We start from the raw sequence: 23,547 nt of genomic DNA, 5'->3' as shown, positions 1-23,547 counted from the left end.
AGAAGAAGTACTATCAAGTTCAAATTATTTTGTTGTATAGGCCTATTAAATACTCTTTAAAATGTCTGCACTTGGACATTCAGATTCTGAAGTCTACTTCCTATCTGCTGTGTATTATTCTGCTGTGTAGGAGCAATCCTTAAAGCAATTATCCCCAGAATATTTCTGAAGGTAGGCACTTCCTGTGTAGTAGTTTACATGTGGAGAGCTGAGGCACTGACAGTAGGTCTGTGCTTCACAAAGAAACACACCACAAAGGTACAAGGCAGAGACTGCAGCTGGAACAGGGACGTGGCAGAGCCCTGAAGATAAGCAGGTTGGATCAAGATACTCCAAACATGCTAATCCAATACAGTCCAACTCTCAGCAGGACTTCCTAGCTCTGATGCACCACCGAACTGGCCTAAATCCAAAGCCAATCTGATGGCACCTTGACAGAAATTACATGGGCTGTATGCCTACGTGAAGAATGCATAAAGCTACCTAATACATGTACACAGTTAAGCACATCTGAAGAGAATGAGCAAATTGACTACGTCGGTTAAAGTTATCTGTTCACTTTACTGTTGCTGTGCAGACAGTAATGTGGTCAAATTTACACTGATTTAATTTAGGGACAGGAAAAGTTTTAAGAACTGAGTTGCAGCAGCTGGAGTACCAAGCAACTGACAAGAACTGATGCTAGAGGGACAATCTACAAAATGATCAACAGATGAAATTACCTTTCCACACAATACCTAATATGTGGAACTTCTTTACCACAATATCCTGCCAAAGTCAAAGATAATCAAGAGGCTCAAAAAGAGATCAAATTCAAGTATTGTCGTGTTATTAGCATGCCTCCTGACATTTTTTAGCCATGCCAAAAAGCTCCACACAATGCCTGGCCATTATGCAGGATAGGCTAACCTTGTCCCCAAAGTCAGGAAGATAAGACCAGCCTATTTGGAAAAGCAGAGTTTAGCTGTACAGATGCGAGCTATGCCATTTACTCTCAGGGCCAGACAGTGGGTTCTAGACCTTTTTAAAAATAATAATGTAGACACAGTCCGGGAGGACATACAAAGAGAAGAAATAGTCTGTACACACTCTTCCCTTTATAACTCTTTCTTCAGTTTTTGATGCGCTTCACTTTCTTCTTTATAAGGCACCAGAAGTGATTATCAACAGCTGCAATAGCAGAAGCTGTGGCTCCAGATTCTCTTTATGTTAGTTCCACAGAGGATGGGGAAAGATTGAGGTTTCCCCACCCTATGTCCTATACATAACAAAAGTCCAGTGACTAAGCTAGATATATATGTGGTTTCATGCAGAATGGCATGCTTGAGGATAACAAAAAAAAAGTAGTGTCAGATTCTTTGTATTCCAGACCTCTTGAGCAAGCACAATCCACAAACAATTTGCACATTCAAGTTGCATTCTGAACAGTCAGAAACAGTTGCAGTTGGTGTAGGTCACAGACTAATTAAAAAGCTGCTTACCTGTTCAACTGTCTTGCTATTCCAAAGTCCCCGAGCTTTGCTACCTTTTCATTATTGCTAAGAAAAATGTTCTGCAAATAATGAAACACGGATGCAAAAATGGTAGAGCTTTTAAACTGTATTTTTACAAGATAAAATCAGTCTCTCTCCAACACTGGTTTTACTACCTGTGCTTTTACATCTCTGTGTAAAATCTTCTTGTCATGAATATGTTTCAGGCCCAGTGAGATCTGCACAAACCAACTCAGAATCTGCAGTGAAAGATAAATGGAACAGACATTTATAAATTTGTGTGGCTCTAATGTCCAATGGGGCATCTTACTGAAATATATAAAAGAAAAACAACAACAAAATGCAAAATACATGGAGTGTATGTAATAAAAAATAGTAAGAAATAATATTTTTAAAATTAATGCCATAAACTTTCCTTTCATTTTTTAGTACTATCAGAAAACTAAATAGAAACAGATACCTGCTTCATTTTCCTTAATCCCATCAAGTTTTAACTGACCATGATAGGTCAAGTCCTTGAAAAAGGACTGAAGAATCACATCAAAGGACGATAAGAATACTAGACCTTTATTTAGAAATGACTGAGTTCAAATAACAACTAAGAGATAATTTGGAAGCAGTGTCTTAATCCTCAGTGGCAAAAGTCGTATCACTCAATTATTATATTTATAGTCTTACCGAACATGGTCCAGAAACAAAACAGAAACAAAGGCTGACGGACTGAAATGTGGTGACGGAAGAGATCTATGAAGGAACTTGCTTAATAAGTAAGCACACAGGTTTATCCTTTATCCTTGATCCTGCATATATTTAACTTCAAATATACATGTGTTTTATTTAATGAGTGGCTGCAGACTTATTCAGAAACAGAAGTACAATGTACTTACATGCTTCTCTACTTAGGAAAATCGATGGTCATGAAAAACTTTTATTAGAGTAACAATCTCCTATTCTTCTATTTAGTAATGCTTCAAATTAGCAGATGATCTCCTGAATAGGACTGCTGCCACAAATGACACTTTCATAGGCATACATTTTAAAAAATAAAGATATTTTAACAACATTATGTAAAACTGGGCAAGAGTTCTGTATGCATTGGTTCTCTCTTTTGTGTTTTCATCATCTGTGGTTTTGTCTTTATTATTTCTTCTCATGTCGTCTCTACCTCTAGTATGACTCCCCATAGGATCTTAAAATTCATTATTATTTAACCAGTAATCCACATTCAACTGACTTTTACATTGAGTTCCTCTTTTACTACTGAAGCAAAAAGAAAAGCCACAATACTTTTCCTTTTTTCCACTTTTATGCTTTACAGTACAGTTCCACTAACAGGTTGGATACTATCAATCTAGTTTCTAGGTAAATTTTCATTGTACCTGCAAAAGTGGAAGACAATGCATGATTAAATAACATTAGAGTTCAGTATGCTAAGTCCACCACATGAGAGAAACATTCCTTCAGAAAGCCAAGAGTTAGTAAAAAAATTAAGGAATAAGTAAGGAAGAGTGGAAAATTCTATTTCTGTGAATTGCAGTACCTGTAACACTCACTTATTTACAAAATAAAATATATGTGAACATGCCCTAAAAACAGGCAGAATTTGGGCTTGTTTCTCTGTGCTGGTTTAAGGATTTAAATGGCATCAGAGAAGTCCTGACCCAAATGAAGCAAATGAGAGATTTACCGTAGCCTTCAGTATAAAGCAGGATATGCCATGATGCAAATATCTTAAACAAATGAATAACTCACATATAATATATCCCCCCCTAATTCTAAAACATCATTTAAAAGAAAGTCCTTATAGCTTAATAGGTATACTACTAATACAAAGTGCATCCATAATGAAAGGAGCAAGGCGGGGAGGGGGGATAAAAATGGCATAAAAATACTCCTAATGACTTACTTAGGATCTTAAAGCAGTGTAAAGAGCAAAATCTAAACTCCCATTAAAATCATCAAAGTTTCTTCAAATTATTTTAACAGGTCAGAAAAGAAACAGTAGCTTCTACTGGATAACTCAAACCACGTGTTTTACAGAGTATGTCCTTTCTTCTAAAGATAACTTCTTTCACCTGGTCCTCATCAAACAGGACTCCATGCTGCATGTTTATCCGCTTCATTAAATCTCCACCATCACAGTATTCCATCACAATATATAGCTTGTTCTTTTCTGAAATGGAAGGCATAATTTTTCCTTTATTCCTTTATTAGTCACTAAGATAGCAATAAATTCTTTATTTTGTATGGTCCTTCATTAAAAACTGACTAGTTAATTGTCTACCTGCTCCATTTCAAATAGTAACTGTGAAAAAATGGTGAAACCTGATGCAAAACTAAGATGTGAAAATATATTTAAATGAAGATTCACTAAAATATTAAATACACAAGAAAACACTCAAGAGACCACACTGCAATACAGATGTTCTTACAGGTAAAGCATATTTGGGATTGCTCCTCAATAATAACTAAGTATACAGTTAGGCTTAGGAAAAAAGTTAAAAGTAGACAGTGTCCAACAGCAGAAATAACCAGCACAGGATACTTAATACAGAAACTCAGCCTATTCATACCTGTCTGGTAAGACTACCAGATCTATGTGTACCTTAAAACACTTACAGTCCTGATTACAGAAATCAATTTAAACACAAGCTGTAACTGTAGCATTCATCACATAAGGCATTGCTTATGACAGATGTCAGCAGGAAAAATAAATATGGGGAATTAGCTTTTACGGAGAAGAGACTTCCTTCTACTTCATTCAGTCCTGAAGAATTCCGCATACTTGAGTGATACCTCAAAACATAGCTCAAGACAAAAGGCCAACAAGACCTATTTCTTGCTATATTCATAAGCTCTCTTCTTCTATCGAAACCCCTAGAAAAGTCCCATTAAACTCTGGACTCTTACTGAATATCAAGACTGAAGTTCAACTTAAGCAAGGCAGACACCCCAGGATCATGTCACAATCCCTTAGGTCCCATCCACACACATGAAAAGCGCAACTGATGACTGAATTTGATATCTCGTGTCATTTTCAGGAGTTAGGACCTGCCACCACCATTAAGGAAGGGGCTGGTGACAGGCTTAAGGTTGGGCAATATTAACAAGCTAGTTTTTGCTCCCTCCCACCCCTACAATCACAAATAAAACAAAAATGTTAAAAGCAAACCTTGCAAAGAAGCATAGAAGGTTACAATATTTGCATGCTTCATCTTGGCCAGAAGAATGACTTCTTTCTGAGAGGTTTCTTTTGCTTTCGCAGTCATCTACAAAGAATTAAGAAACTATATGCTAGCAATGACATAGTTATGTCTTCTGAAAACTAGTTACATCGTTAACAAATCCTTCCCACAAATACAAAATGACTGTGTATCAAGGATATGCAGAAATATTATATGAGGTACACATCATGTAAGGTATCAATCTGTAGTGTATGCTTGAAAATATATTGGAACGTTAGTGAACTCAAAGCAAATTATGACATTTTACAAACAAGTAAATGTACACTTTTAAACTTTTTACACAAATGCTATTGCTGAACTAGCTGATGAATAGTGGTCAACTCTAAAGTTAAACTTCCCTTGAGAATAAGGGTCTAGATGATCCTGTACTCTTAATATGGTTGATCTCAAAAGAAAAAAAATTTAAAAAGTCCTTCTGTTTTACTGGTGTTGTGAGTTCTTGCAACATTTCAGGCAAACTTCATAAAATGCAGAACTTCTATTCGGTTCATTGTGATTACACTTTCATCCAGATTATTTCTTAAAAATACATGTCTCCGAGTACTCATGCATCAAAATGTCCTCTTGTATTTATAAACAATTTATTACCCAAATTCTTAAGAAATAATTCTGAAAAATAATCCTCAAAGATTCAAAATTTGGAAAGTGAATGAAACAGACACTACCATCTTAGGATTTCAAAGTAGTAATTTTCTGCATCCAGCTCCTGTTTTTTGACCAAGTGGGAAAACACAATAATATTTTATTGGCTTCCATTTTTCTATTTTGCATACATCAAAATTTAAGTTTAGAAATGCACGGTTTTTATTGGTCAGGAACACAGAGATAAACTATTTTTTTATTTAGCTGTCACTATTAGCATATCAGTTTTTCTGAGTTTGAATCTGGAACTTATACAGCTCTTTCAAGAACTGATATATACTCATTCTTCTATTATAACTCTCTAATGTATTACCAATTAAATACTGTGACCCAGAACAGCAAAAGACTTGTCAAAAGCATGCATGCACTCACTGAAGTTGACTGTTGAAACCCTGTATTTAAATCATAGGGAGTTTAATTGCCTGTCTTTCTGGAACTCAATAAAGGAGTGGCATTCCTCCAAAAGTGGAGCTAGTCACCCAAACATGCCTCTGCAGTCAACAGAAAGAAAGAGAGCGCTTTTATGGCCCAATTCAGTTAATTCTAACACAGAATTCTAAACCACACATGATCAACAGCATCCTAAAAATACAAATGTGGGAATATAATGGAGGATTGCCTAGGAGGATTGTAAACACTCTCAAGCGACTTGCAGCTGGGGTGCAGAAAAACATATATATCATATCAATTGTCATTTAGCCTTGTGTGCTTGACAAGTAGAACCTCTGTGTTTCCATATCACGAACCTGTGACTGACTGAGTGGCACCTCATCAAAAATGCGTAAGATTCCTGCCCTGCTGTGGAGGAGACCAAATTACAGTGGAAAACTGTGCCTGCGTGAATCTCTGAAATACAGGTGACAACAGCAGGTTCAGGGACCCTCTAGCATGGACCGAGCTCTGCAGTGAATGTGTCCCCACTTGTGTGCCTCTGCCCAGCTGCTGCTTCGGGGATCCCCTGGGTTTGCCAGATAACAAAAACAAGTTTACACTTTGCGTTTCATCTGTGGTTTTGTGGTTGATCCTGCGTCCTGCCTGTGCCAGCTCACATGTTTCTCCTGTTCTCCTCTAAAGAACGTCTAACAAAGCAGCTCAGATACTGACAGCCAGAAAACTGACATTTAAACTTAAACTAATCAAACTGCCATAATTAGAATTAGAAAGATTCCGTTGTGAATTACATCTGAAAATATGGATGTGAAAACAAAATGAAATTAAAAAGTTTAGAGAAACATCACAAAATTGTGATTTGTTATTTCAGTGGCAATAGTTTCATTGTAGTTGAATCACTGATTATAAAACTTGAGCTAGGCAGTGTCACACCTTGTATTATAGGTAGCGAGAAGTTTTGAAAAGAACAAAAATGCAGTAAAAAGGAAACAATATCAAAATGCCTATTTCATCTGTGCTTGTAAAATCACTAAATTAGCAAACTTTTGTAAAGTTTAACTCTATATAATGAAGACAGATCTACAAAGGATATAAAACATACCCCAAATTCATACCCTAGGTAAGTGCAATTAGTACAATCAGGTGAATAGCTACCACTATTATCCAGCTTTTGTTGTTTTACCTTAGTTAAATTGATCTCTTTGATAACACACTGCTCATTATCCACTTTTCCTTTTGCCAAGAATATTTTGCCAAATGACCCTTCTCCAATTTTTTTAATGATTTCATATTTATCCATGATGTCTTCATCTCAAAGCAGTGTCTAAAATGAAAAGGTCCTCAAATTAGTATTGGATGTAGTCAGTGCTGTAACATCCAAGTTTGTAGTAGAAACCAAATACAACATGACCACTAGTCATTTTATCACACTTTTATTACCACTGATGATGTTTCCTCAAAATATCATCTCCTAGAAGTCTGCAAATTATTGTGGATCTGAACATTCCATACGCAGCAGTTTTATAAAGGTCTCATAAAAAAAAGCTTGAAGCTTAGTGCTAAAACAACCTGAAGTTATAAGATGAGAAGGCAGTAGAAAGTACCATGTAGGATTATGATTTTGGAAAGTCTGACTCGTAAAAGCTGTACAGATGAGGCTCTTAGGGACATAGTTCAGTGCTAGATTTATGTTATGGTTGGACTCGATGATCTCAATGGTCTCTTCCAACCAAAATGACTCTATGTCTCTATTCTATGATTATTTTCTGAAGTTAACAACACTGCAAACTTGCTCTTCTAAGGTAAAAAATAAAATTATAATCTATTTCATATCGATTTAGTTAAAAGTAATATGATCCCATGTTGGCAGGAAAAAGCTGCCTAATTTTTCAGGAAACCACAGCCAAGTGCAGTTGGGCACTGCAGTCATCTGGAAACCTCTGGCAGAAAGGGTACTGTAACCTTTCACAGCTAAATATGAGCAGAATCTCTTAAAACTGTTCTTATTAGTTGGTCTGAGTGTTGGCAAGAGAGATCTGCTAAGACAACAGATGTTCCCTGTCAGGAGGGACAAACAAGCTCTGTCAGAGACAACCCTGGGAGCCTGTAGGGGCTCCATGACTGGCAGTTTCTGAGGAAGGTTAGAATCACAGGATGTCCTGAGTTGGAAGAGATCCAAAGGCTCATCGAGCCCAACTCCTGTCCCTGCACAGGACAACCCCACAGTTCACACATGTCTGAGGGCGTTGACGAGTCTCTTCTTGAACACTGTCAGGTTTGACAGTGCTAGCAGGCTGACTCTCGGGCCTTTATAATTCGGGTGTTGGGGTCAAATCCAGCTCCTGTTCCCGGTCACTGGTGAGAAGCTGCCGCTCGGGGCGTGCCCGGTCTCATGCCCAGACGGGCCCCTCACAGAGTGGTTCCGGGACAGGGCCGCGCTGCCCGCCAGGGCCCGGCCGCCTCGCCCCCCGCCTGCCCTCGGCCTGTGAGACACACGGGCCTCACCCCGCAGGGCTTCGCGTCCGCGGTGTCTGAGTGGGAGCGGGCGGCGGAGAGATGGAGGCGGCCGGGCCAGCCCTCGGGCAGGGCGCTGTGGCCAGACCGCCTCGCAGCAGGGTCCACGGAAAGTGGCGGGGGCTTGGAGGGGGCACGGGGAGGGGAATCCGGCGGGAACCGCTGTGCCGCCGCGCTGGGATCGCTCTCCGCCGCCCTTCCCGCCGCGGCTGTGGTGCCGTCGCCATGGCGACGGGGCGAGACAGCCGGGCAGCCGTGGCCGGGGCCTCCCTCCCTTGCGGCCCGGTTCAGCTTGGTCAGACCCAGCCCTGCTCGGACCGCCGCCGGGGGACGCGGTACCTGCGAGCGCCCAGCCGGCTCCGCAGCCCCACGGCCACCAGGAGTAGGAGGAGATGCCCGCCCCGGGCTCCGCGCCTCCCGGCGGAGCTGTGGCGTTTGAGGCGGGGCGGCGGCAGCGCCCGCAGCCAGGCCAGGGGCGGCGGCCCGGCCCTCGGCCCCGCCCGGAGGGGCAGGAGCTTCGTTTCCCTCAGCGGGTCGTGCCTTGGGTGGTTCTAGGAGGCAGGTGGCCCGAAAGAAAATCTCTGCTGCATCGATTTCTTCAATCCCTGTCAGAGCCTCGCGTACCAGCCTCTGTGCAACACGGGAGAGATTGTACTGAATGGCTCTGTGTCAAATCTACAAGTTTCCTAAAAGTTTTATATGTGTTATTATCCAATATTATTATATGGACACAGTCTGGAACAGCTTCTCAAGGAGAACGCTGCTGAGGGTGTTTCTGCACTCCCCTGCCATGCTTCTCGTGTAAAATGATAATATTTAGTACCCAGTAGCCAGCACGGAACCCACACACGACATTGCCCATAATGCTTTCCATAGGGGAAGTGTCTCCCTAATGAAACGGGAAAATTTGTCCTTATTTATGAACATATAAGCTTCCTTTCACATGTGCAATGGCGCATATAAAAACCTTTTCATGGAAGTAATTAAGGCAAAAGCTCAGCCTCAAGAGCTTTCAGGGGATTAATATGAATGAAAGCCTCAAATATTCAGCATAGCTGCATGTTTTCCATAATAGGCCCTTCAGACAAGATCAGTTATTCCTACTATGTAATATTTCCATGTGTAGTCTGGAAGAAAAACTTCACACACTCTCATAGTGTTACACCATCTCTTTGAAATATGACAAGAAGGTCATTTGAACAACGCAGTTAGCACTAAAGCTTTTGATTGATCATTTCTACAAAGCTGTTACCAACTCCAAATACATTTAATATCTAGACTTGTTCAGTTATTTGCAGGTGTCCTAGTTAAAATTAAGTTTGTTAGGCATTTTTGACCCTCAGTTTTGCAATATAGAAAACAAACATGCACGCTCAGAATTTTTTTACTGAAATAATTTTATTAATAGCTACAACTATTAACAATGACTTGTATTATAAACACTGGCAAGTCTAGCTTCAGTTACTGTAGGTAAATTCAAGTTTTCAACCGCTGTGTTTCAATATCATTTTCAGTTCTGACACCCAGTCTGGGTCGTCTTCCTCAAAGTCCCTAAAAATAGGTTTTAAAATGTTATTTTGTGAAGCAAAATACAACCTTATAAATCTTTATTTGCCTTTTTTTTCCCCCCTAAAATTTTCCTACAACTAGGAGAATTTATATTAAAAATATCAACACAAGAGATGCATTTCCTGCACCATTGTGATTATGGAACCAATAGATGTCCTCTTTTGAATTCACCCCAAAAGGTTTTATCAAAAGCAAAACCAAATACATATACTAAGAGACTGCAAATGTGTTGATATTAACAGCTTGCGGCTGAACTGCAGTTATACAAGCCCAAGTAGTTCATCTCTACATGTCACAAAAATAAACAAATTGAGATTCTGAGAATCCAAGAAACCCCTCCAAGGCCACACACAACTCTAAAATACAATATTTCTTTTCAGAATATGTTGATGTTCATTCTGCTCTTTCAAAAATGGGAGGAGTGGGTCACTATCATAAATAGGACATAAATTTTAAATTTTTCTACAAATATTTCTCAATAAGTAGGTACCAAAGTGGTTTTATTGCACTATGCATGAAAAATTGGGAAGAATAATACAGAAATACAGCAAACATACCACTAGGTAGGTAGATTTGCTACTGGTTGTCTGATTTCAAGGTCGGAGTACAAAGGTACTTCACACAAGAAGGTTTTGCATTTTACTGTTGATCTAATTTCTTCTCATGCTTGCATTTTTGCAAAGTCATGAGCAATTAGCCTATCTGCTAATAACAAGCAATCTGCTCAATCTCAACACCATCAATAATTATAAATATAGCAAAGAAAACCTTCAAGATATCAAATGCTACTAAATTTTAATACTCATTATGTAAAACTTGTATAGATTTAGATCCTGAGAAAAATACTGATTTTTTTCAGGGGAATGTATTTTTGGAAGAATATCTTTGAGGAAACATAGAAAATAAGAATACAAGGATGTCATCTGGACATACGTGTCATCTTCATCAGATCTGGGCTCAAGTCTCTCAGAATCTACAACAACAGCTTCATGTTCACCATCTACTTCATCAGATGCTTCAGTTTCATCGGAAAGTGGACCTCTAAATATATTTGCAGAAGCTTTGAAAGTACAAAAATGAAAATGTCACCAAAATAATCTATAAAATCAAATTGTTAGGAATATTAATAGCCTTTCTAATTTGTCCCCAGTTCTTAGCAGATTGCAGTACAAGCTGTTACTTAAGTGGGGAGATAAACCAATAACACCAATGCAGTGCAGAACACCTATTTATGACTGTGGCTGTGCACATCTATAGACTACTGTTACCTTTAGCTGTGCCATCTGACCATCCTGTCTTCAAATTAGGGCACTAGTGACTTTGGGAAGGTGGATTTACCTGGCAGGGCACTGCACCTCCCTAAGGCATCCACCAGGCCACTGAGGAGGATGGAGAACACACGGCTCTGCAGCCGCTGCATTTTTGTCACAACCTCATTCAGCTACTGAGCTGCAACTGAAGTTCTTCATAAAGAGATGCAGTGGAGATGTACAGTTACTCATGAATTCCCAGCTTGGATTTTTGCAATCCCACATTTCATTTGACAAACTTTAAAAAAGAACCGAAATAGTCTTCTTGTGACACAAACTCAAGTGCACAATCTCTATACACGGGGCCTATATATGTTAAAAAAAAAAAAGTCTGTATTAATAAAACTGTTTGCAAAAAGGTTTGCCCGCAAACTGGGGATTTACCTGGTTTATAAATTGTGTATGTTTTAAATGCTAAGCTGACATCTGCGTTACTGAGAATGTTCATCAGCGTCTGAGGAGTTTCCTTGTTCCACTGCTTACGTGGCTTATTTTCACTGTAGTTCATAACACAGCCACCTAGGTATAAAATCATTAATAAATACTGCTTAGATACAATTGCATTGGCAGTGTGGATTACAAAGATGATATCCAAGAGAGAAATACAGGGATTTTTCCACATGTAGCATTCCTGACTGTTCCACATACTGAGGTTAACACTATCAGCATTAAGAGGAAAGAAAATTCCAGAAGGCCCCAGAGCAGCCCTCTGCCAGCAGGGAGCCAGCAGAAATGGGCTAAGGGGTATGAGGAGTCACAGACTCTGCAAACTTACTTGGTGGCTCTACAAATCTCACAAAATGGAGCTTGTGGCCATTTTTGTGTCTTTTGACAGCTGAATACCTAAACACACACATTCTTCTGTCCTCTGCCATTGCCCTGCATATAATTATGCATATGTAACATCCCTACCACAGCTTGGGCATTTTCTGACTACTTACTTATTTCAGTAGCATCTATACACATTTACTTAGAATTCATATCCATAATCACATGAAATAATTATAACAATTGCACACAGTGTGGGGCATTGTAGAATTGACACCTTTTTCAGAGGAAACTCCATGTTAAATGTTCTGATTAAAAGCTGTTGGTGTGGAAGAAGGAAGAATCTCTGCCTCACATCTCAGGTACATAATTAATAGTTCTTGCCATTTGCATTATCTATACATTAAACGACAACAGACGTAGAAGTACGGATCTTACGTGCTGTACTTGGAAGACAGGCAGCTGCATTCTGCCATCAAAGGAATTCCACAGTCTTACCCCTGTAAGTGGCATATTAAGAGGAGGGTTGGAAGGATAATTTCTTAGCAATTATTATAATTTTTAGGGTTCCTAATGTTATCTGTGGCTTTCATCACCCTTTGCAATCCTCCTGCCACACAAGACCACTAAGAAATTCTCTTTGGCACAGTGGAATTTTTAAGCGTTTGTTAAGAAGATATTTTCAAATTATTCTTACATATTTTAAAATATGCCCTGTAAGGTTTTGTCTTTTAAAATCTGTAAGGAACCACTGATATTATTTGAATCAAAAACACATCTCAGTAAAACTTACTTTTAGTCTCTTCAGATGTAAAGCTGGAAGAAAGCAAGGATGCATTTTCCAGGACATCCACCACAGTACTGGATATCCTCTTTTCCCATTGCTTCCTGTGGGGATGTGACAAATCAGTAGTTCCTGCGAGGAACAACAACAACAAAAAGGATGATAATCAGCATCTAACTCGATTCTCTGTCCATCCAAACTAGTACTAAGCATACAGCACTTCAGTAACAGTGATGTTTAATTCTATGGGTACAAGTCTAAACTTGGTAAAAGAATTCCCCGTACATTTACTCTATACCAAATGCTTTCAAACAGTGATTTTTTTAATACTTTGGCCAGGATCTTTATTCTTTAAATCTCAGATTAGCAGTAATAATCAATATAATTGCAGAAGCAACAGACCATGGCATAGTTTTCTATAGTTGCACTGTTTAACTAGCTGGATCACTGACATTGAGATACCACTACGTAGAAGGAAATGCATCAGCCTTGAAACTATAAAACTTACCCTCTTCACCAGATTTTCTTTGCTCCTTTGTACTTTCTCTCAAATCCTTAGTAATATTTTTCCCTTCTAAGGGCCTATGCTTGCTACTTTCTTCTTCACTTTGCTTTAAAAGAACAGACTTTATTAATCATTATTGTCCAGAAAAACAAAGCAGTAATATTAATGAGGCATTATTTTAGTTTTGCTATTAAATGGTTGACCTAAAGATTTGAGAACTAAACCACTAACACTATGAAGCCAAATGCAACTGAATTGCATCTATTATTGCAATAGTTTCCACTTGGTGTGTCCTTTTTCAACCGTCCCAGTTTTTGAAGCTAAGCACATATGTAGTTATTTGATGCAATTTGTGGGGTTTTTGTTTTTTTTATATTGCTACAGTTCTTAAATGTGAATAAAGATAAATGAGTTATATTCCCAGGGAAACCAAGATGCACACAAATATTAAGCTTCTCAGACAGAATCACAAAATCATAGAATTGTTAGACAGGTCTAATAAAAGAAAAAAAAGTGAGCCCTACTAGCAACATGGATTGAAAAATCTACTCAACATGGCTGAGCCAGGCTGTGCTATAATCTACCCACATGTGATTTCTTGGCCACCTGTGACTTAATTCTCCTCACCTGAAATCTCACATGGGCCCTAAAACCTAGAGAGAATTATGTCCAGGCAAGACTGTTTCCACAGCAGCCTGTTCAAAATATGTCCCTAAAGCAAAGAAAATGCATCAAATTTTGCAGTATCCAAGACTTAAAAAAAATAGGAAGGAGTTTTTCTGTTGTTTGATTTCTTTATTATTATTTATTTATTTATACAGGGCTATAGGGAAATCCACTTTGGAACTAAACAAAACATGGAAAGCATCAAAAAGTTACAGTGGTAGGAAACGCAGAAGAAAACTCTGCAAGCTGAATGTATAGGACAGCTGACCTAGTAGGCTGATCTATGGTTTAGCATACTAACAATTTTCTGTATTAACTTTTCTATAATACAGAACATTCTAAAATACTAAAATATCCAATTTATATTTGATACTTACCCTATTTTCTTTCTTACTATTTGAACTTCCACCAGCCACGGCATTACCTGATATATTAAGGAACAGATTCAAGAGTTAATACCTTTGGCAAACATTTGCAGTAAAGTGGTATTCCAGACGTACGACAGCAATGCCACCAAACCAAGCAATTAAAATTATGTGAAAGCTACTTCACACTTTTGTCAGCGCAGCTCTTTGTCAACAAGGAGTCCCTCTACTATTCAGTTCCAAATGTGTACAAATTTTGGTGTAGCTAAATTTATGCAGAAGAAAAAATCCAACATTCTCACTAAAAATGAAATAATAAAAATAAATTGCTTCACCATATTCTGGGAAAGAAAGCACTGTCATATTTAAAATATATGCAATAGCTGTAAGTTTTGCTCATTTTAAAACTGAGAGGTTTAATTCTAGCACAAGTCTTAATGCTTACAATGTATGTATTCCAGCTTTGCACTGTGCTTCTCATGCTGGATTATCATTTACACCCTTCAAGCATTTTTCCAAGCAAGTGCAATGATATTAGATTTTTAAATAATTAAAAGTAGATTTGAACATATAATACTGAAGTTTTATAGCTGTGTTTAAGATCTTACAATTGCTAGTCATTTTGTCATTCCCTATGTCAAGAAAAATGTTGCTGACTCACCCTTTGGTCTTGCTGCATTGCCTTCACGCTTCTTGGTTTCCTTTAAAACCTGCTCAAACTCAGCTGTCATCTGGAATGTGTAGGAAAAGACACAAGTACAGTGCAATTTCAACCTTTCTAAAATTATTCTACATGCTATTAGTTTAAAACAGACTTACTATACAAAAAGCATTGTTGCAGCTAACAATATCTAATTTTATCAGCATCATGTCAATATTCAAATCTTATTTTCAAAACAAACCCTTCTAAAACCTCAGTTTTCTGAGAAATCTGCAAATGCATTTATAGCTTTTAGAGTAGGACCTATACACCACTACATTTCATGTTGTTACACACTAACAAACTACAAAGAAACTGATTTTGTACCTAAAGTAGAGATACTATTCTTTAAATGTAGAGATAAGAATATACTGTACCTCAGAAGGCAAACAATTTTTGATAAGTTTGGTTAAGCAACCTCTTGCAAGAATAGTACTGGCTGATGGACGATTCTTGGGATTTCTCTTAAACATCTGTTTTATTAAGTAATGAAGTTCATAGGAATAGTGAGATGGTAGTGGATTGTAGGATCCTTTGCATATTTTAAGGATGAGATGCTTCCAGCTATTGGCTTGAAACTGCATTAAAAATAAATGAGCATTAGAGCATGGACTTTAAGCATAAGGTAAAAAAAAGCTGACATAATTTGAGAGTAACTTTAACATTTATTGTATAAAAATGCATGGTATGTATCTACGTAGGGTCCCTATTACCATACTGATTTGGCTCCCAGTTTGGCATTTTCAGGGCTCTAATTCAGAGATGTGGAACAACGAACACACCAGTATCTTTCCTTTACATTTTGCAGGGCTGTTACACAGGCACTTATTAATGACAGAAACATAATTTTCTGGGAATGAAAACACAGTTTGCATACAAAATTCAACTAAAATCAAATCATAATGGACATGGTAAACAAAAATCTTTGTAACTAGAAACAGGTGGTAGTTACTCCTATAAATTTAGGATTGTTCACATTTTATTTTTGTAGGAAACTAGCACTAAGAAAATCTGGATCATCTTAGTGTCGTTTACTTCATGTATTTGAGATCAGAATCAGAATGCAAGAATGAAACAAAACCAGGAAAGATACAGACTTCGATTTAACAAAGAAGAGTAATCATCAAAAGTAGCCTATCAGGGCACAAATAGTCTCTTGCAAATCTACATGAAGTGGCTTCAGTTGTTACTCTTCTCAGCTGTTAACCAGTCTTCGGTCAGGAATTACTGCTTCCAAGTACAAGTCATCACAGACTGCAACAGCAGCTGGGACAACTATAACCATGAATGGAAACAGCCTGAGCGCAAATGGCTGAGAACTTCTATCTCCATGCAAAACCAGTTTTTTTATGGTGCACGCCACTGGCCTGGCTGCAGAGTGCCAAGCATCTGCGGTGTGTGGCAACCTTCTATATCACCCCTGATAGGTTATGCAAGAACTTATGTGACGATACTTAATATTTCAGTGCTGCTAAAAAGAGAATAACGCTCCATGCCTTGGTATCCAAATTTTTGGAATTCCAAAACTTTTCTGATAGCAATAAAGCCATACTTACTGGATGTCTAAGAGTACACAGCTCATATAGAATGCATCCCAGAGACCATATATCGCTGTATGGTACAGAAAGATAAGAAATTTTGAGACAAAAATTACAATTTATTATCCTGCCTAGAAAAGGTTATGTGTACATAACTGAATAGAATAAATGAAAAATAAATGTAAGTAACCATAAAAGACAATTATGTGTTTAACCTCTCCAGTGGAAATTATCTTGCTTATTTTATCCCACCCTGATGTAAATAAGGATGACTGTCATACAGTTGTAGTTGGCTTTTTATTCCCAGAATGTCTCCTAAGCAATTTGCTGCAACAATATTTATCCTTCCATACACGAAGGCCTTTGTATTCCATGGCCCTTAACATCAGATGGCAGACATACGATCCTAATTCTGAGAGCTGGAATTCTGGCCTTGCCAATAAGAATTCTACCTCCAAGAAAAAAACATCATCTTCCACCCAAAGTCCGTACTGCCATCTGTACAAGAAGCAACTGATGCCATTCTTGCAAGAGGTGCAGAAAACAACCTAAGTGCTAGAAGGTTTCTTCCCTTCAGTGGAAAATGAGTCACTTGGTTCAGGTACAGCTAGGGTCACAGAGGAGAGCTAGGGGAGGGGACACAGAATAACTCAGCATTTTGGAGTCTGAGAGGAAGCTGTAAACACCATACTATAAAGATGCTCTCAGAACTTCTTGCGTAAGGACTGGAATAACGGGGCTCTATAAATCTAAGTCATCAGTTGTGTAGTCATGAGCCCCACGTTATCAGGAGTGGCAACAAGACCTTCAGCAAGAGAGGGCTGGAGCACCTCTCCTATCAGGACAGGCTGAGAGAGTTGGGATTGTTCAGCCTGGAGATGAGAAGGGTCTGAGGAGACCTTATAGCAGCCTCCCAGTACCTACAAGAAATCTGCAGAGGGACTTTTTACAAGGGCTGGTAGTGATAGGACAAGGAGTAATTGCTTTAAAGTGAAAAAGGGTAGATTTAGATTAGATATGAGGAAGAAATACGTCACCATGAGGGTGGTGAGGCACTGGAACAGACCAGAGAAGCTGTGGGTGCCCCATCCCTGGGAGTGTTCAAGGCCAGATTGGATGGGGCTTTGGACAACCTGGCCTGGTGGAAGGTGTCCCTGCACATGGCAGGGGGCTGGAACTAGATGATCTGTAAGGTCCCTTCCAACCCAAATCATCCTACGATCCTATGAAAAGATAAGACCAGCCAAAAGACACAAACACATACATACGTACATATATGCATACATATATGCATACATAGATACAGGTGTGTATGTTTGTCTGTTTTTATTTACTCTCCCAAATGCACAGAGAGGTCTGCACAGTAGTTTTCAAATTTTTAAGACTAAAGACATCGTATTTTCACTTACCTAAGTAAAGAGGAATTTATGCCTTTGCATCTTAAAAAACCTGCAATTACCTCTTTCTAAATATTCCTCAGCTCAGACAACAATAAAAAGACATACATCAGTCAGACACTATTTGTGACCACTAAAAACACTAATACCTTTTGTTGTTGTATGGCATGCTTTCCCATATTTCTGGAGGTACGTAATAAGGAGTTCCCACATAGGTGCAAGCATATGACACTGGACTATTGAAATGACAAAAAAGAAACACTAGATGAAAAGTAATTATTTAAGAATTTGTACTATTTATCAATGGTAAAATAAAACTTTGCACCACTGAGATCAGTGAAGATATCCACATACTGTGCAAGAAGGCGTGCAGACCCAAAATCTCCCAATTTGATTTTTCCATTTTGAGTGAGGAAGACATTCTGCATTTCAAGAGAAGGATAGATTAACATACTTAAATGTTCTTCTAGGAGACATTTCTGCAGTTTTTGTGTACAAAAAATACAGTGGCAATCACTTCTGATATTTTATCTTTGTATTTCCTTTTACTTGCTTCTCCTAATACTTCTAACAAAAACAAAAACAAACAAAAAAACCACAAACAAACAAACAAAAACAAACAAAAAGCTGAGAATTATCTTTAAAGGGAAACAAGAGGCAAGATATTTACAAACGCATAGTGCATTCAGATTTTACACTTCTGTTACTGGTTTAAATTATATGCAGTCTGTCACAAGCAACTGGCGCTATCAGCAGCATGGATATGAAAGGTAGAGCTATACTTACAGTCTGTTTATGCCCACAACATTACACCATCCTATACGTATACTCAGTAATTTAATTTACCTAGTATTCTTAAGCCTAAATGAAAAACACAGCATGTAGCAGTAACAGGAAATTATGAAAGAGGGAGCTGGACTTCTGCATGCACAAGAGAGTTTATTAATGGCAACAAAACTTGCTCTGTTCACCTTGGATTTGATATCCCTGTGCAATACACGTTTATCATGAATGTGCTTCACACCCAGGCACATCTGCACAAACCAGTGAAGGATCTAAAAAGAGTAACTAAGAGTTACAGCAGCTCAATGCTTTCTATAATGAATACTTCACTAATAGATTCAAAAAACATTAAAAAAGAAAAAAAATGTTCAGAATAGCTGGGAGTTAAATGTAACTATAGCGTAATGGCCTCCAATCAACAGGGAAGAATGAATTATTTAAGATAAAGTGTATTTTAACATGGGCGAAGGAATGTTTGCTACCTGTGCCTAGAAAACCCATTCATGAAGCTAAGGAGTCACTACATGGCACTTCACAAGGATGCCAATTACAATTTCATAGTAAACTGGCAAATAAAAAAACCACCACCACACACACACCCCGAGTTAACATACTGTTTCTAAAAGGAAATCTATTATTTCTGGAACTACAAAATAAAATTCTTAGAGATGTTTGGCCAATTTCAATATTAGATTAGGTGACAATTCTCATATTTTCATTTTAACTAAAATGATGCTTCGAACTGTGGCAGGAAGTAGTTCTGAATCACTACAGTGTAATTTTGGAACTTCTCCTAAGTAATTTTATAGATTCTGTGATAAAAGAAGGTAATGCCTACTGAATGGTTTAAACATTTAATTGCTACATAAAATGCAAGCATTTAGTTTCTTGGCTAGTTTCATTTATCTCACCAGACTGCTTTATTTACTTTTCATTTGCAATATCTTTTAATTGTGCTTTAAATTCTGGCTGAAGTTTGCGTTAAATTCTTACTTAATTGCATAAATTTATGCATGCAAACCTGACTCTGTTTTTCACACTCCCTGCACATTTCTCAGAGCAATTTCTTTTTTATTCCTTTCAGTGAAATTCTCACCTTGTTCTGATGGCCACTATCAAAGAAATAATGCTTCTATTCTATCTGTAAGTACCTTTGTATCATTTAAGGTACTTCAAGGTGTTTGCCTATCTGTAATTTGTTTTATGGGATGCAGGATATTTCAGTTCACATGAAAACGTTTTCTAGGTTCTTGGTTCAAAATGCTGTCTTTTCTTACCGTATCTTCAGGGAACAACTTTCCTCTTTGGTGTTTAATCTTTTGCATTAAATCTCCATCATCACAATATTCCATCACTATATAGAGATGTCCATCAGCTAAATTTTAGGTAATTTAACAATAATTAGTATTTTCGTTAGCAGGGTAAATATATTATTTTTACTATAAAGTTTTGACTACATGCTATGTATTATATATTACAATATATATGTGTTTTGTTTAAAACATGTATTCTAAATAACAAGACAAAGTAACCTTGATCCCTCAGGAGTATGCAACTTTAAATAAAGATATTTTAAGTTTTTGTATTTACCTTCAAATGAGTCCTTATAGGCAACAATATTTGGATGTTTCATTTTAGCCAACAGGATTGCTTCCTTTCTAGAGTTCTCTGCATCAGATGAAGACTGAAAATGTAAGTGTGCTTATATAAATGTGGCAGTAACAGATTTTCATATATACACATGATGCACCTCACTTTCCAAAAGGAAAATATTTTTTAGAATTGTTCTTCAGTTATTTTAAAAAGTCATTTCGAAACTTGAAAACCCCATCATCTTTTAATCTATGGTTTATTACTAGTTGAAGACTTTTTTGGTCTTTTTTTTAATTTGAGAGGATATTTTCAGTTAATTTTTTTTTTTTTTCTATTTTAGCAATGCAGAACTATGTAACAAAGCAGCACACACTGACTTTGGAACAGCTGACAGTCTACACTGCGTTAACTTAATATAATGCTAAGTGCCCAGGTATTAACTGAGCTTCAGCTTCGACAAAGCCAGTGCCTCCCATTTTGTGATTTTTTGGTTAGCCAAGTGCAGAGAAGGTAACCTGAATCATATGAGGTTAATTTCCTCAGAGGAAATCTGCATTCTAGTGAAATCAATGGGAATCCAGCCAAGGGCATCTGTGGCACAGGGGTTTCATTCTAAGTGTCTTCTTATATGCTATGCTTCCCAAAATGTGACCACACACCTTCCGAAATAGATTTTCATACTTTATCTATCAACAATGCCGACTCAAACATAGCCAAAGAGTAGCCATACCATGCAACTGTCTAATACACAAAACTCCCAACACACGTGTTCAGAGTTTCAAAAATACATTCAGAATTATGATTTTTTTTTTTTTTTTTAAGTGGGGAGTGAGGTGAGGTACATGCCACACTTACCATAGGAAGTCTTATTTCCTTCATTGCATACTTCTGGTCACTGATTCTATGATGAACTAGGAGAGCTCTGCCAAAGGATCCTTCTCCCAGTACTTTCAACACTTTGTATTCTTCCATGCTTTATATAGCTACGTCCAGCACTTCACTCTTTCACACAATGATCTTCTGAACTTTGTAATGACCTTGATTCATTTTTTGAAATTTGTTAATATAATCTGTATGAGAAAACAAACCAGCCAAACACAAAATAACGAGAATGGGTGATGAATGTAGTATGTGGATACCTACGGCTGTACAGCATTGCCATAAATACAATTCCAACCACTTCTGTCGTGATTTCACTGAAAATAAGGCCTTCAGAAAGCTCAACTCAAAGTATAGTACAGGACATCTCTGCTTTTTTTTAAAATTTTGATACAAAAGCTCTTGGAAAAATCTAAATTATAGCCCTACAACTTAGCATCTTCTTTTTGTCACCTGCACTTCTGCAGGTGGCTTCATAATGCTAAGCAGAATTCACAGGCACAATAACATAAACTTCAAACTTTCAGTAACAATTCTTACCAAAAAAAGCTACTCGTGTTCATGCACAAAAACCTCAACAACTGGCAGATTTAGGTTAGGATGGAATGGAATATAATAGAATGTAGTTGGAAAGGGTCTACAATGATCATCTAGTCCAACTGCCTGAGCAATTCAGTTCTGACCAAAAGTCGAAGCACGTTATTAAAGACATTGTCCAAATAACAAACCCTGACAGTCTTGGGGCATCTATCACCTCTCTAGGAAGCCTGTTTGAGGGTTTGACCAGCCTCTCTGTAAAGAAATGGTTCCCAATACCAAGTTTGAACCTTCCCTGGTGCGCCTTTGAACTGTTCAGACACATTCTATCGCTGATTTACAGACTACGTGTTTTCTTCAAAATTGAACACTGCTTTGTGTTCATACCTGTGTGCACATGGTATATGTGCACACGAGCCAATGAGTTGGTTTTAGAAGGTATGTCAGGGCTTACTTGTTTCTGAAAGGTCAATATTCCGATTTACTCAAGAGTGTGAAAAATAAACAGGCTGATTAAGTTCCTTGAGAACTCTGAAGGTACCTAAGTAGGGGCACGCTCGGTGTGTGCTTCACAGTCAGCGCAGTTACCCCCAGCTCCCCACTCCGAGCCCCTCAGGCCGCGCCGGGCCCCCAACGCGCGGGCGCGGCGGCGCTACCCACCTCAGCGGGCCGAGCAAACTGCCGCACCCTCCGCCTGGATCCCGAGCGAAGGCCCCCGGAAAGGCCCGGTGGCTCCTCCCACAGCCGGGCAGCACCGCCAGCCCCTCCCCGATGGGCTGGGGACGGAGGGCGGTGGGGCCTCTGAGGCCGGGCGAGCGGGCGTTCGCCCCGCCCGCGGTCCCTCCCGCCCCCTGAGGCAGCGCCGTTCGGGTTCCTAGCGGCTCAGCCTTTCGTAGAAGCTTGGCAGGTTTTGTTTCTCAAAACGAGCGTATGGGGCTTATACCCGATATTTACTAACAATAAACAGCACCCTCTCTGCCCAGCTCCTCATGTTAATACCTCAAGATGCTCTTTAGTCTCTACATTGCACAAAAAAAAGGCACAAATCCCTATTTTCATAATTGCTTTCTCTACCATGATGACTTAATTTGCTTAGCACTAGTGACTGAAATATATTAAGCCATAGGCTGAATGAATTGTACTTTGATCTTGTTTTTTATCTATGGAAACGTAATCAGTAGGGTAAGGAAGTGTAAGTAAAAATTTAACTACAGGATATTCTGTAACAGGAGGTAAGGAAGTGTCTCAAGATGGGCAAAACCAGCTAAAATTGTTTGCAGGTGTGTTTGGTTTCCACCATTCTGTTTTCCATGCTGGAAAAAACATTTCTACTTCACAGACTTTATGTTTTTAAAAAAAAAAACCACCAAAACAAAACCAAAAGCCAACCAACCAACAACAAAAACAAAACACCACACCCCACACAAAACCAAAACACCCAATCACCCTGAGGCAGACTCCATGCAGTCCCAGTCACTCCCCATGAGGGAGCAGAACCGACATGACACAGCTGTCAGCACATGGTCCATGAGATGCAGCAGAGGTGTCTCCATAGCAGAGAACCAGAAGCACTTGCCTATACCATGTCCTGTGTTACTCCTTGGAGTAGTATGGACTTGCTTATCAGTGATCAGCAAGGTTCTCTCTAGAAAACAGTGCAACGGTACACTTAAAAGTTTAGTATCTGGTTAGCTACAAAGAGCATGTCCCTTCTGCAAACAGAAGATTCTAGCTGGCCATAAGGACCAAGGTCTGTTAACAGTGAAACCTGAATACTCAGCTAAAGTTACAGTTCATGTAAGCTCTGTATACTGAAGATATAGAAACACTCAGATTCTGCTGAATGTGAAAAATTTCACTATGTTCTGC

The 23,547-nt window shown here is 38.5% G+C and overlaps 2 protein-coding genes across 5 annotated transcripts in view; both read right to left on the bottom strand.

Moving 5' to 3' along the window:
- The window catches only part of LOC136116319 (serine/threonine-protein kinase Nek5), a 28,719-nt gene extending 19,941 nt beyond the window's left edge, over positions 1 to 8,778 (bottom strand). Inside the window, exons 1-6 of one of the 2 annotated variants that reach the window (XM_065862542.2) lie at positions 8,624 to 8,778; positions 6,954 to 7,094; positions 4,666 to 4,762; positions 3,569 to 3,666; positions 1,649 to 1,732; positions 1,482 to 1,552 (exon numbers count right to left, since the gene is read on the bottom strand). In XM_065862542.2, the coding sequence (XP_065718614.2) occupies positions 1,482 to 1,552; positions 1,649 to 1,732; positions 3,569 to 3,666; positions 4,666 to 4,762; positions 6,954 to 7,070 (467 nt within the window). In that variant the 5' untranslated portion in view covers positions 7,071 to 7,094; positions 8,624 to 8,778. Of the gene's footprint in view, positions 1 to 1,481; positions 1,553 to 1,648; positions 1,733 to 3,568; positions 3,667 to 4,665; positions 4,763 to 5,752; positions 5,853 to 6,953; positions 7,095 to 8,623 lie in introns of those variants that run through there. The other variant, XM_071805282.1, reaches the window with a different exon arrangement.
- Positions 8,779 to 9,663: 885 nt separating this feature from the next.
- Positions 9,664 to 22,485, bottom strand: LOC136116332 (serine/threonine-protein kinase Nek3). Of its 3 annotated transcripts, XM_065862578.2 has the most exons (16): positions 22,339 to 22,480; positions 21,118 to 21,332; positions 20,260 to 20,353; positions 19,947 to 20,044; positions 18,858 to 18,941; positions 18,241 to 18,308; positions 18,036 to 18,122; positions 16,508 to 16,562; positions 15,329 to 15,529; positions 14,913 to 14,982; positions 14,264 to 14,310; positions 13,224 to 13,326; positions 12,725 to 12,847; positions 11,548 to 11,682; positions 10,787 to 10,913; positions 9,664 to 9,835 (listed from the first exon to the last, which is right to left on the bottom strand). In XM_065862578.2, exons 2-16 carry the CDS (start codon positions 21,232 to 21,234, stop codon positions 9,769 to 9,771), a joined length of 1,476 nt encoding a protein of 491 aa, XP_065718650.2. In that variant the 5' UTR covers positions 21,235 to 21,332; positions 22,339 to 22,480; the 3' UTR covers positions 9,664 to 9,768. The 3 variants fall into 3 exon arrangements, with proteins under 3 accessions (XP_065718650.2, XP_065718658.2, XP_071661374.1); XM_065862586.2 differs by lacking the exon at positions 22,339 to 22,480 and having other exon boundaries at positions 20,260 to 20,337; positions 21,118 to 21,207; XM_071805273.1 differs by lacking the exons at positions 9,664 to 9,835; positions 10,787 to 10,913; positions 11,548 to 11,682 and adding an exon at positions 11,691 to 12,431 and having other exon boundaries at positions 22,339 to 22,485.
- Positions 22,486 to 23,547: the final 1,062 nt, after the last annotated feature.

The sequence above is a fragment of the Patagioenas fasciata genome, chromosome 1 (assembly GCF_037038585.1).
Source record: "Patagioenas fasciata isolate bPatFas1 chromosome 1, bPatFas1.hap1, whole genome shotgun sequence".
NCBI classification, from domain to species: Eukaryota; Metazoa; Chordata; class Aves; order Columbiformes; family Columbidae; genus Patagioenas; species Patagioenas fasciata.
The sequence above is the reverse complement of the archived record's forward strand: the minus strand, read 5'-3'. Positions and strand labels throughout refer to the sequence as shown.

Excerpts from the sequence above, each read along its gene's own strand:
- LOC136116332 (XM_065862578.2), bottom strand. The coding sequence starts at position 21,234 with ATGGAAGAATACAAAGTGTTGAAAGTACTGGGAGAAGGATCCTTTGGC. Across the intron at positions 20,354-21,117 it reads AGGAAATAAGACTTCCTATG|TCTTCATCTGATGCAGAGAA; the intron begins GTAAGTGTGGCA and ends TTACATTTTCAG. Across the intron at positions 20,045-20,259 it reads CTATAAGGACTCATTTGAAG|CTGATGGACATCTCTATATA; the intron begins GTAAATACAAAA and ends CCTAAAATTTAG.